Source organism: Pongo pygmaeus, chromosome 15, assembly GCF_028885625.2.
Source record: "Pongo pygmaeus isolate AG05252 chromosome 15, NHGRI_mPonPyg2-v2.0_pri, whole genome shotgun sequence".
In the NCBI taxonomy this organism is placed as follows: Eukaryota; Metazoa; Chordata; class Mammalia; order Primates; family Hominidae; genus Pongo; species Pongo pygmaeus.
In genome coordinates this window covers 80,019,723-80,032,184 of record NC_072388.2, presented here as the reverse complement: position 1 = coordinate 80,032,184, position 12,462 = coordinate 80,019,723, and the positions used below count along the sequence as shown (strand labels likewise).

Here is a 12,462-nt window from a genome sequence, read left to right as displayed (position 1 = left end):
ATCTTTCTATTCTTCAAAAATCTCAAACAAGTCCCTTAAAACCATCCTGTGGGTCTTCTTTCTGATGTTTTCTCTAATTACCTGAACCCCCAAACACTGTATATGTCTCTCTTTTGTCACTTTCCATTATTCTTCTGTAGGAGAGGCACTTTTCAATTTCATACACATCTCCTCAACTAGATTGCAGGCAAGGACAATGTCTTAGAAACCTGTATGTTCTCCACAGAGCATATAGTGGGGGATCATCACATCAATGGGTTATTATAGTATTTGAAACTCGGAGTCCATAAGAAGAGCAATTGTCTGGTCCCATAAGTTTTCATGGCTTTCCAGACATCCTTTCATCTTCATATCCCATCAGTGTCTTCTATTCCCCTGGCATCTCTCACACCCACCTCTTCAATATACAACTATTGGCCAGGCACAGTGGCTCACGCCTGTAGTCCCAGCACTTTGGGAGGCTGAGGTGGGCGGATCACCTGAGGCCAGGAGTTCGAGACCAGCCTGGCCAACATGGTGAAACCCCATCTCTACTAAAAATACAAAAATTAGCTGGGCGTTGTGGTGCACACCTGTAATCCCAGCTACTTGGGAGGCTGAGGCAGGAGAATCGCTTGAATGCAGGAAGCGGCGGTTGCAGTGAGCCAAGATCGCACCACTGCACTCCAGCCTGGGCAATACAGCAAGACTCCATCTCAAAAAAAAAAAAGCAACTATTTTTAGTTCTCCAAAGAAGCTGTGTGGTTCCCTACCTTTGTGTCTTTATCATGCTATTCCATCCAGCTAAATTTCTTTTCTATCTCTCCCCATTCTTGTTCAGGATACCCTCTATCCATCCTTAAGGGCTTATCTCACAAAATATCTATGATTACATAAGTTTGTTTTGAAGGTCTGGATGAAGATGAACTGAAATGTTAATAGTGCTTATTTTGGGGTATTGGGATTAAGTTTTTAAAAAATTTTCTTCTTCATACTCTTTGTTTTCTAATTTTTATAATGCATGCAGGTAGGAAAAAGGACTCTTCCACCTGGTATCCAGGCGGCCTGAGGTCATACAGACACATCCACTGAACACATTTTTACTGAGTACCTACTCTGTACTAGGCAGTAAAGATTCAACAGAGAAAAAAAATGTGGGGTCCCTGGATTCATGGAGCTTATGGTCAGCTCATAAGGTGTTTTCAAAGTAAAGCAGTGAGTGCTGGACATTTGAGTGCTGGAGTGGGAGGCTGAAACTGTTGTCCCTTCTGTTTTCCCTCCACTCCCCACAAAAGTGTATTTCACTCTTTGTGGGTTTTTTTTTCCTGTGTAACAGCCACTCTAATAATATTGTTGTGATATGCATTTTCAAACAAAATTGACCAACTGGCTCTGAGAATTTTGTTTTGTTTTGTTCTGAAATACTACATTTAAGGACCACATATACATGATGGCATTTTCCCCTCCTGTTTCTTGGAGTGGGTCTCTGGTCCCAGCACTATGTGCTGACTTTTGAATAGGTTTTAAAAATGTGGACCATTTCACCCGATACCTTGCCCTAACCCAGGCTATACACCATTAAAATGAACCTGGACCACATCATCCTAGGGAGATTCCTGGGAGACAACAGCATTAAATCTGACCCCCTCCCCCAAAAGAAGTAGGATGGGAGAGGATTTAATACTTACAGGAACTTTAGGAGGGGGAGCTCTTTGAGGGCATCAGGGTCTATGTAAGTTAAGTTCCTGGTATTCCGAATTTCTCTGTATAAGTTACAAGGAACACAGTCACTATAATACATCCGTATCTGTTCTTATCAAAGACAAAACAACATAAATCAGTTTTAACAAATATTCCTGAGAAAAATATGCATTTATGCCACAGGGTACCCCAGGGACTGTAGCTGCCAGGGGTCCCATCAACAACAAACTACTCCTGTCTCCTCACGGGGACCCAATGGCTGGTCAGCTCTTTTGCGTCGTTGGCTTGGTTTCCGTCCATTTTAATTTATGGGCTACATTTTTCTTAATTGTAGTATCAGAATTTTTGTTTTCTTTTAGATTTAGAGAAAAGAGAAAAATCCCTCCAATGATTTGGTGAGGAGTTGAAGACAAATATCTTTATTATTTATAAGTATTCTGGCCAAGACAATGAGTGTTGGAGTGGGAGGTTGAGGGAATTTTATGATGAACGACAGCACAGCAAGATGGACAGTAAGGCTCTGTCATTGCCATACCAGATGTTCAGAAGTGGTAAGTCTTCACAGTTCACTTGGGTTTATTTTGTCATGTCAGCAGTTGAAGACTCTTCTGCATGTATAGTGCAATATCGTGTGTCAGTAACTTACATACTTAGGTTTATATAAATGCTGATCAAGAATGCACAGTTAGCATTAAAGAAATAAGTAACTGCTAGAAATGAACTCTCACTGGTTGAATTAAACATATTCAACGTAGGTTGACTGGCTTAAACAGTTTAAGGCATTCCCTATGCTTACATGAAAAGTATATAAGAACCCAGTAAACCTTTAGCATTTCTCCTTAGGAGTGGCACCTAAAAGAACCAGCATCTAGTCATTGGTGGTACCAGTCAGAAAGCTTAGAATGTGACCTCTGTAATTTTTAAAGTTTTATTGAAAAAGAATTTACATTCCATAAACTTCAAACATTGTATGTAGGCATACAGTTCAATGATTTTTAGTAACATTACATAATTTTGAAACCATCATCACAGGTTAGAACATTTCTGTCAATGATAAAAGTAACCATAGGCCCATTTGCAGTTAGTTTCCACTTGCTCCTTTATGCCTAGAAACCACTGATCAGTTTTCTATCCTTATAAATTTGCCTTATCTGGACATTTCATATAAATGGAGTCATATAACAGGCAGTCTTTTATGTCTGCCTTCTTTCATTTAGCATAATGTCTGTGAGGTTCATCCATGTTGTAACATGAATTGGTAGTTCACTCCTTTTTATTTCTGAATAGCCAGATGGACTTGAGATAGAGTCTTGGCTCTGCCACTTCTGATTATATGACCTTGGACAAGTTTCTTGGCCTCTTTGAGCCATAGTTTTCCTGTCTGTAAAATAGGAACAATTAACAACACCTCTTTTGTGGGGCTCTTGTGAGGATTAAATAATATTCATGAGGGATTTTATGTTTGGCCTTCACATAGTCAGGGCTCTATAAATAATGCTTTTATTATTGTTATTTTCTTAAGTGCAATGAAAGCTAGAAGAGACATCAGGGACTTGGGACTGGAGATGTTATGACATTCTTGCAAAATTAGAAAAAACTCTCTGGTTTTTTCAACTAGGTATTTCAACTAAGGACACTGAATATGAAACAGACCTTAGAAAAGAGCGGATGGAGTTAACTCTGAGAACAGAAATCACCTACCCCTCTCCTCCCTAAACACACAGCTTACTGTCTATAATAATATACCCTTACTGGTCCATTGTCCTCATTAACATAACTACTATTCCAGGAGACTCTTGCCCAGGCAGATTGCTTTATTGTTCATTACAGAGAGTTTTTGAAACAAAGAACCATCAATGCTTCAACAGAAAGCATCAACAGTTTATACTCCAAGATCTTAGAACTCCTCACTTCCAAATCCTCACTATGCTAATCCTAAACTATTATGTCATGATTTTTACCTAAACAAGACCCTGCATGGAAAGACCCTCTTTATACAATCTTTCATTTTTTTTGTCCTGGCTTTAAAATGCAAAGCCCATATCCTTGGAATTCCCTCTGTCTTGGGCAAAGTGTGCCAGTTGGCTACCCTACTCCAAAATCTCATTATTTTCCCACCTTGTCCCTCTAGAGACTATCAATCTCTGTTGAGGTGGTTCTCTCTTTCCAGGGTGAGCAATAAACTCCTTGCCAGAGCTTTCCATTGGGGGAGGAGGGTTTGAACTTCTGCCAGAGACAAACAGATGTAAACTAGATGCAGGAGTTTGGAAATTGAGCGGGGTTTGCAGTCTGGAAAATTGCTCCACAAGAGACTGTCGTTGAACAAGTAGTCTTGAGTGAGTGGTCTAAGAGAACGTTACAGTGAAAGAAAATGCAGCCCACCTGGGTCAGCTGAAAAGGTAGCAAATAAAAGGGAAATGAAATGCAGCTGCTAGTAACAGTTGATTAAATGAGGCTGGCAACTTACATGGAGGCTGGAAGAGGAGAAATGTGGGAGAGGCAGCAAGGAGAGAGAAGGAAACATGAAAGAGGAGAAGATTTCTGGAAGGAAATGTAAGAGCTACAAAGGAGAAAGATGAATGAGAGATTCCACAAGAAAACAGCAGGGAAAAGAAGGTGCTTTCTGAGGTAAGGCAACAGCTCACCACTTGCTCACAAGTGACTTTTGAAAAGTATCTCCTGAAGCAGAGAAGGGGTGGAGTGGTCATAGACTACCAGTAGTTTAGCTAAATGGTGAGAGATAACAGCTGGGTGTGGTGGCGCATGCCTGTAAGCACTTTGGGAGGCCAAGGCAGGTGGGAGGCCCAGGCAGGTGGATCAGTTGAGGTCAGGAGTTTAAGACCAGCCTGGGCAACATGGTGAAACCCTGTTTCTACTAAAAATGCAAAAATTAGCCGGGCATGGTGGCTTATGTCTGTAATTCCAGCTATTTGGGAGGCCAAGACACGAGAATCGCTTGAATGCAGGAGGCAGAGGTTGCAGTGAGCTGAGATTGTGCCACAGCACTCCATCCTGGGCGAAAAAGCAAGACTCTGTCTCAATCAATCTATCAATCATTAAATAGAGAGGTAACATAAGAAGCAAATGCAGCTAGTAAAACCTTTTCAAAGATAGGAAGAAAGGAAGTGCAGAAGTGAGTACAAAAGAACATCTAATCAGAGAAGGGTGAAAGAGGCGTTCAAATTTGAATGTCTTCAAGCATGCCTGTGAGGGTGAATTTGAATCACACCATTTTGAGTTAAGCAATTATGGCCTGAGTTTGCAGGAGGCTAGCTATGCTGCCAGAAAGCTGGAGACATTGGAAGAAAGAAAAGCTGTTTGTAATACAGCACACTAGGAATGGAGATGCCCCCCAGAGCTGAAGATGGCTGTGCCTCCAACAACCTGAGGCCCTGAGTGACTGCCTGAAGGTGGCTGCTCTGCGCTCCCACTCATCCATCCAGTACTGTCCCATGGAGCAAGCAGTAAACCTCACTCACTAAGGGCTGTTACATGTCTGCATTTTTGTCTATTTCTTATAGTAATTCACCTACCCAAACTAATAAGCATAAATAAAATTCCAAAAATATAGAGTACTCTGTTCACAGTGGTCACGTCTAGTAGATAGGTTTAAAAGGAAGGAATGTGGAATTTTCACTTTTTATTTTATCTCAATCAAAAAAAAGTAATAAAGAGGATGCGAAAAATCTCAAACTTTAAAAACAAAAAAGTAAAGCTTTATATATTCTCTATAAAAATAACATTAAAATATGTGCCAGATATGCTGCTTAAGTATGCTGTTTTATGGAGCGAGGCTCTTTTTCTTTGTTGGGGAAATATGCAAGGCTCTTAAAGCGTATTGATTAGAAAAATTCAGCTTTGGAAGATGATATGGTGTGGCTCTGTGTCCCCACCCAAATCTCATCTTGAATTGTAATCCAAATTGTAATCCCCACGTGTTGGGAGAGGGACCTAAATCTCATCTTGAATTGTAATCCAAATTGTAATCCCCACGTGTTGGGGGAGGGACCTAAATCTCATCTTGAATTGTAATCCAAGTTGTAATCCCCACGTGTTGGGGGAGGGACCTAAATCTCATCTTGAATTGTAATCCAAGTTGTAATCCCCACGTGTTGGGGGAGGGACCTCGTGGGAGGTGATTAGATCACAGGGTGCTTCCCCCGTGCTGTTCTTGTGATAGCGAGTGAGTTCTCATGAGATCTGCTGGTTTTATAAGGGGCTCTACCCCACTTTGCTCTGCATGTCTCTTTCCTGCTGCCATGTGAGAAAGAACCTATTTGCTTCCCCTTCTGTCATTATTGTAAGTTTCCTGAGGCCTCCCCAGCCATGCAGAACCGTGAGTCAATTAAACCTCTTTCCTTTATAAATTACCCAGTCTCAGGTATTTCTTCATAGCAGCATGAATACAAACTAATACAGAAGATTAAACGGTAAAAAGAAACAGTGTACTTTTTTTTCACCTGAGGGAGGGTGTGAATTTCCTCCTAGTGAGGGAACAACATAACTGACTCATGTGATGCAGGTAAGGATCATCCTGATTTTGCAGACAAAACTATGGAGACATGTTTTGAAAGGGCAAGTGAATAATCTCCTGTTATACACTCAGAGGCAACACTGGACCTTTATCTAGGACTTATGACTTCAAATACAGCCTTTTTTTTTTTTAAATGAGGTTTCAAGGAGATCATCCGGCAGAACTAAAAATATATGTAAATATTCATTGTCTAATTCTCCTTCATTAGGTTTCAAATAAAATAAACATTTAGATGAAAAGTGTAACATTGCTGTCCAATGGCACTGTTCACAAATCAACAGATCAATAATTCAGCATGCAGTTAGGTTCACTTAATCACATGTCTACATTCTGGGTTTTTTTTCTTCCTCTAAGAAACATTTATTAATTCTCAATAAAAGCCTAGCACAGGACAACTGGCTTTCCCGTTACGACTAGCAATGCAGCAGGCACTCAGTCCCTGAGTCCACACCTCAAAGAGCATATGGGAAATCAGCAGGATGAGAGAAGGGAGTTCTCAGGTGAGGGAATGAGGAACAGAAGAAGGGGAAAAGACTTAAAGTCTTCTGTTAAGGAAGACTTTTTTTTTTTTCCAACCACTAATTTCCTTCCATTTTCCTAGTGTCCCTCTTCCTACCTCAATTATTCAATGGGCAATGGATCGTGGCATTTAACTGTGCTCCTCACCCTTGGAGATATTTCCCCACACCCTAAACTGCCTCAGTTCATGAGTGAGAAGCATGCCAAGCCAGGAAACAATTTGAGGGCAATCAAAAAGCCGACTTTGCATTTCATCTGCAAAATTAGATGGCGATGAGAACACTTCAGACCAGCATAAACCAAGAAGACTCAGTTAGATGATGTCAGAAGAGAAGCTGCCACAGCCAATTTATTGTTACCCAAAACAATAAATTGAACAAGAATATTAGCCAAAAGCCTAGCTCTCCACCAGTCCCCAGCTTCTTTTTAACTCTTGTTTCAATTTGATTTTCAATTTTTTTCTCATTTACTTTAAAGTGCCCATGTTGTGGGATCAGGAGGACCAGTGAGAGACCTTGGGGTGTATACAGGAGGATATCTTTATTATTGAGCACACTCGGACTTAGCAGACTTGACATCCAAAGACTGGGCCTAGAACAAAGACAGCACTTGACTTTTATACACATTTCACAAAAGGGGGTGGGCTAGCTTGAAGCAAGCTTACAGCGGTGTGAAAGCAGGGATACAGAGTCAGGACAAACTCAGGACTGCACATGACCGTTGCCAAGCAACCTAGATGTTCATTATCTAGGTTTTGCTCTAAAGAGCCTTGCACTGGTTTATCTCATAACCTTCACTATGGTGCCCAGGCAGCTGTAGTTCAGGCCTTTTCAGGCTTCTTATGACTTTCTTTGTACTTCTTAGATAAAACAGAATACTTGAAGTCACTAGTGACAGAGAACAGGTATCTATAAACTTATTCCATAAAACAAAGGAAAATTTGTTTTCTTCTCCCTATGTTGAGGGAGTGCTGGGAGAGACTCCAGAGCACATTAGATAGTATTATCAAGACTTTTCCTGGGTCTGGGCTGTGCCTGTTGCTGCCTCTGGGACAAGTCAGCCTAATATAGGAAAGCTTATTTCTCTTTCTTTTTAATTTTATTTTTCTTTAATTTCCCACCTCACCTGTAGTTCAAAAAAATGGAAGGCAGTCACCTTGATTTTGACTAGGTTTGCTCACTCAAGTGGGTAGAGTGGGAAGAGATTAATTAGAATATAAGTGAATAATTACTGGACATCTATTAGGTGCACTTTGCTGCATACTCTGGGTGGTATAAAGAAATAGTTATTATTTATTTTAAAAATAAGATGTGCATATATTGCCCAAGCCATCATTTTGTTACTCTACACCACACTTCGGGGACTGTTGTGGGGTGGGGGGAGGGGGGAGGGATAGCATTGGGAGATATACCTAATGCTAGATGACGAGTTAGTGGGTGCAGCGCACCAGCATGGCACATGTATACATATGTAACTTACCTGCACATTGTGCACATGTACCATAAAACCTAAAGTATAATAATAATAACAATAATTAAAAAAATAAAAATTAAAAAAAAAATTTTTAAGTGCTATACAATCCCTAGGTGAAAACTGAGACTGTAAATTAATTTTAAGGTAACATTTTAGGACAGGGTTCTATCACATAATACATTACTGATGTATCTTGACATCAAGTCTTAATTTCAAGTTTAATGCATAGTGATCTTTAAAAAGTTAATTTCATCTGACTATAGAGGGAATACATATTTATTGTAAAAAACTTTGAAACACATTCATACAAAAAGAAAATGAACTTTCGGACAGCTGACCATCCTCCTGGAGGGTGGTGTGCCAAGGCAGGGAGTGGAAGCTCTGTGCCCCTCCCCCACACTTCACCCTATGCAATCTTCATCTCTATCTTTTGTAATATCCTTTATAATAAGCTGGTAAATGTAAAAAAAAACTCCCATCATTTTATAATACAGAGAAAAACTATTTTGTTCTGTTATGTATATATATATATACATACATACATATATATTTTAAATAACATAATGACAAAAGCTTCTCTTATGTGATTAAATTGTCTATAGCAACAGATTTTCTCTTTATAAGTCAGGGTCATGCTATGCTGCCCAGGCTGGAGTGCAGTGGCTATTCACAGGCGGGGTCATAGTGCACTACAGCCTCAAATCCCTGACCTCAACCAATCCTCCCACCTCAGTCTCCAAGTAGCTGGGACTAAAGGTTTGTGCCTCTGCGCCTGGCTTAGTATTTCATATTTGACCATTCTCTTAGCTAAGCATTTAAGTCCTTTCCAAATTCTCTCTAATATAAATAATTAACTCCGAAACAAATGGCTTTTTACATTAACTTTTTTTCACTAGTCTATTTTCTTAGGGAAAATTTATAGAAGTGGAATTACTGGGTCAAAAGTTAAAAGTCTGTCAAAGCTCTTGGTATAGATTAGACCTTAGTTTCTAAAGCCCTGATTGTTAGACTAGCACTTACTTTTCATATTAATCTGTAATATGAAAGTTCACAGAATAAATTATTTCCCACATTATCGAGGATTTTCAATGAGAGAAGTCTTAATTCTTTGATAATTATTAATGAATCATTATTAACATTCTCTATGTAACTGGAGGAAAGAAATAATCTATAACCAAAAGGCAATATTCATGACTTGATGTATCTTTTAATATATTGAGAAATTAAAAAGTAAGAGATATTGGGGAGAGTTTATAAGTATTCAGATTTTTAAAGCACATTGAAGAAAATTTAAATTTATCAGCAGATTTTCCACTAAAAATAGAACATTAAAGAAGTGATTCTCTAAATTGCCTGGCAGGTGCATACAGCTAGTTTCACGATTATTTAAGGATTGGTGCTAAAGCTGGTGATTTTGAAACTTCTGATGCAGCCACTTGATTCAACTTACTGGATCAGCAAAATAAAGTCTTATTATACTATAAGGCATAAGTCACACATTTCACCTATCCCAGTTGTAAAAATTTTCACTTATTTTTGATTTAAAAAATTCACATAGGCCAGGCGCGGTGGCTCACACCTGTAATCCCAGGACTTTGGGAGGCTGAGGCAGGAGGATCACAAGGTCAGGAGATTGAGACCATCCTGGCTAACACGGTGAAACCCCATCTCTACTAAAAATACAAAAAATTAGCCGGGCATGGTGGCACATGCCTGTAGTCCTAGCTACTTGGGAGTCTGAGGCAGAAGAATCCCTTGAACCCAGGAGGCAGAGGTTGCAGTGAGCTGAGATTGCACCACTGCATTCCAGCCTGGGCGACAGAGCAAGACTTCGTCTCAAAAACAAACAAACAAAGAAACAAAACTCAAAAACTCATGTAAAAGTAAAAACATTTTTCTGAGGGCAGCATTTCTTTTTCTTTGCTTTTTTTTTTTTTTCTTTTGAGATAGGGGTCTCATTCTGTTGCCCAGGCTGGAGTGTGTAGCATGATCATGGCTCACTACAGCCTCGACCTTGTAGGCTCAAGTGATCCTCCTGCCTCAACTTCCTGAGCAGTTGGGACTATAGGCAAGTGCCATTGTGCCCAGCTAATTTTAAAAAATATGTTTCATAGAGATGATGTCTCACTCTGCCGCCCAGGCTGGTCTCAAACTCCTGGGCTCAAGCCATCCTTTCTCAGTCTCCCAAAATGCTGGGATTATAAGTGTCGGCCACCAGCCCTGGCCAGCATTTTCTTTAATTATTGCAGATATTTTAATTAAAGAGATTTTATGGCATTGCAGTGATTTTGGAGGCAGACACTTTTGGGTTCAAATTCTCACTTTGAAATGTCTTAGCTAAGAAAACTTCGGCAAGAGCTCTGCAAGGTATGTATTACCATCTTCATTTGACATAGCAGAAACTAACACTTGGTAAAAGCTAGTGAGATAGTGTATGTGAAGTACTTTTAGTGGAATGCTGGCCCACAAAAGGCATTCAGAACTTGGTCACTATTATTACTAGGAGTAACAACAGCAGCAATCTGTATGTTATTGACTTTCTTGTAGAGAAAATACAATAGAAAATGGAAGTGTCCAGTGTTTCATCATTTTGCAGATATAAATCTTTATTACATGCATACTTTTCGGTCCAAACAGTATCCTTGCTGAAGTTACAACCCAGGGGGAAATGATTTGTATCCACTTAGGATCCTGAATAACTCACAGAGAACCTACCATTCTTGTATTTTTTTCTTACAAATCCTCAATGCCTTTACCCATTGTTAACTGATATATAATTGCTACTTCCTCTGGCTACCTATTGTTGTATAACAAATTACCCCAGATTAAGTGGTTAAAATAACATTTTATTATAGCTCACAATTTTGTGGATCAGGATGCCATACAGTGCTAAGCTGGGTGATTCTTCTGCTCTATGTAGCCTCCACCAGGATCACTGGGTGTTATTCAGCTGGCGTCTGGAACAATTTGGAGGGTCCAAAAGGGTGTGCTTACATGCCTGGCTTTTTGATGGGAATTGCTAGAAGGTTAGGCTCAGCTAGGCTCTTCTCCATCCCAGGATCTCAGGATCTTCCCACACGGTCTCTCCATCAGTGCAGTTGGACGTCTTACATGGTTGTTCAGGGTTCCAAGGATATAAAGTGAAAGCTGCCAGTTCTTTTAAAGACTGGGACTAGAACTGGCATTGTATCACTTCTAACATACTCTATTGAAATAGTAGACAAAAATGTCCAAATTTAACAAAACCAGCAACCAATAAATCCACAAAGTTCGGCAAACCTTAAGCAGATTAAATATAAAAAAACTCACCTAGGCATATTATGATTAAACAGTTGAAAAGTAAAGATATAGAAAAAGTTTTACAAGTAACCAGAGGGGAAAAAACACATTACCTACAGGAGAATAATAACACGGATATGACTACTCATGAGAAAAAAAGAAGGCCAGAAGACATTGAAGGATATTTTCAAAGGGCTGAAACAAGAATGGCTTTGCTACAATTCTATACTCAGCAAAAGTGTTTTTCAAATATTAAGGTAAAATATATTTTCAGTAAATGAAACCTCAGAAAATTTGCTGCCAGTAGAACCACAGTGAAATACTAAAAGTTTTTTGGGCTAAAGAGAAATAATTGGACCTACAGAAGGGCATGGACACTGGAAATATTAAATATGTTGAATGTATATAAATGACTATATTTTTCTTTACTCAAATTATGTAAAAGTTAATTGAATCTTTAAAGTTAACATAATAATGTATTATGAGGTTTATAACGTATATAGGAATAAAATATATGACAACAATAGCATGAAAGATGGAAGAAGGTAAATGGAGTTTTAATTTCAAAAGGTTCTTACATGATATGTGGAGTAATATAATATTATTTCTAAGTAGATTGTGATAAGTTAAGGATGCATATCATAATTTCTCGAGTAATCACAAAAAATTTGCAAAGGACTAAGAAGCCAATGGAATAGAATACTAATAAACAGAAGCAAAAACAACTAGATTAATCCAAAAGAAGACAAAGGAGAAAAAAGCAACAAAGAACAGAGAAGACAAAGCAAATAGGAAAATGGTAGACTGAAATCCAACCATATCAATAATTACAATAAACGTCATGGATTAAACATTCCAATTAAAACACTGAGATTTTCAGGCTGGATATAAAAGCAAGATCCAATTCTGTGATGTTTACATGAAATGCATTTTAAATATAAAGATGTAGTTATTGAATCTCAGTTGTTTTGGCTGTA

General features: G+C 38.9%; 1 protein-coding gene across 2 annotated transcripts in view; it reads right to left on the bottom strand.

Moving 5' to 3' along the window:
* The window catches only part of TSHR (thyroid stimulating hormone receptor), a 183,059-nt gene that overhangs the window by 51,015 nt on the left and 119,582 nt on the right, over positions 1–12,462 (bottom strand). For both annotated transcript variants that reach the window (XM_054449612.2, XM_054449613.2), the window contains one exon: positions 1,668–1,742. In XM_054449612.2, the coding sequence (XP_054305587.1) occupies positions 1,668–1,742 (75 nt within the window). The remainder of the gene's footprint in view (positions 1–1,667; positions 1,743–12,462) is intronic.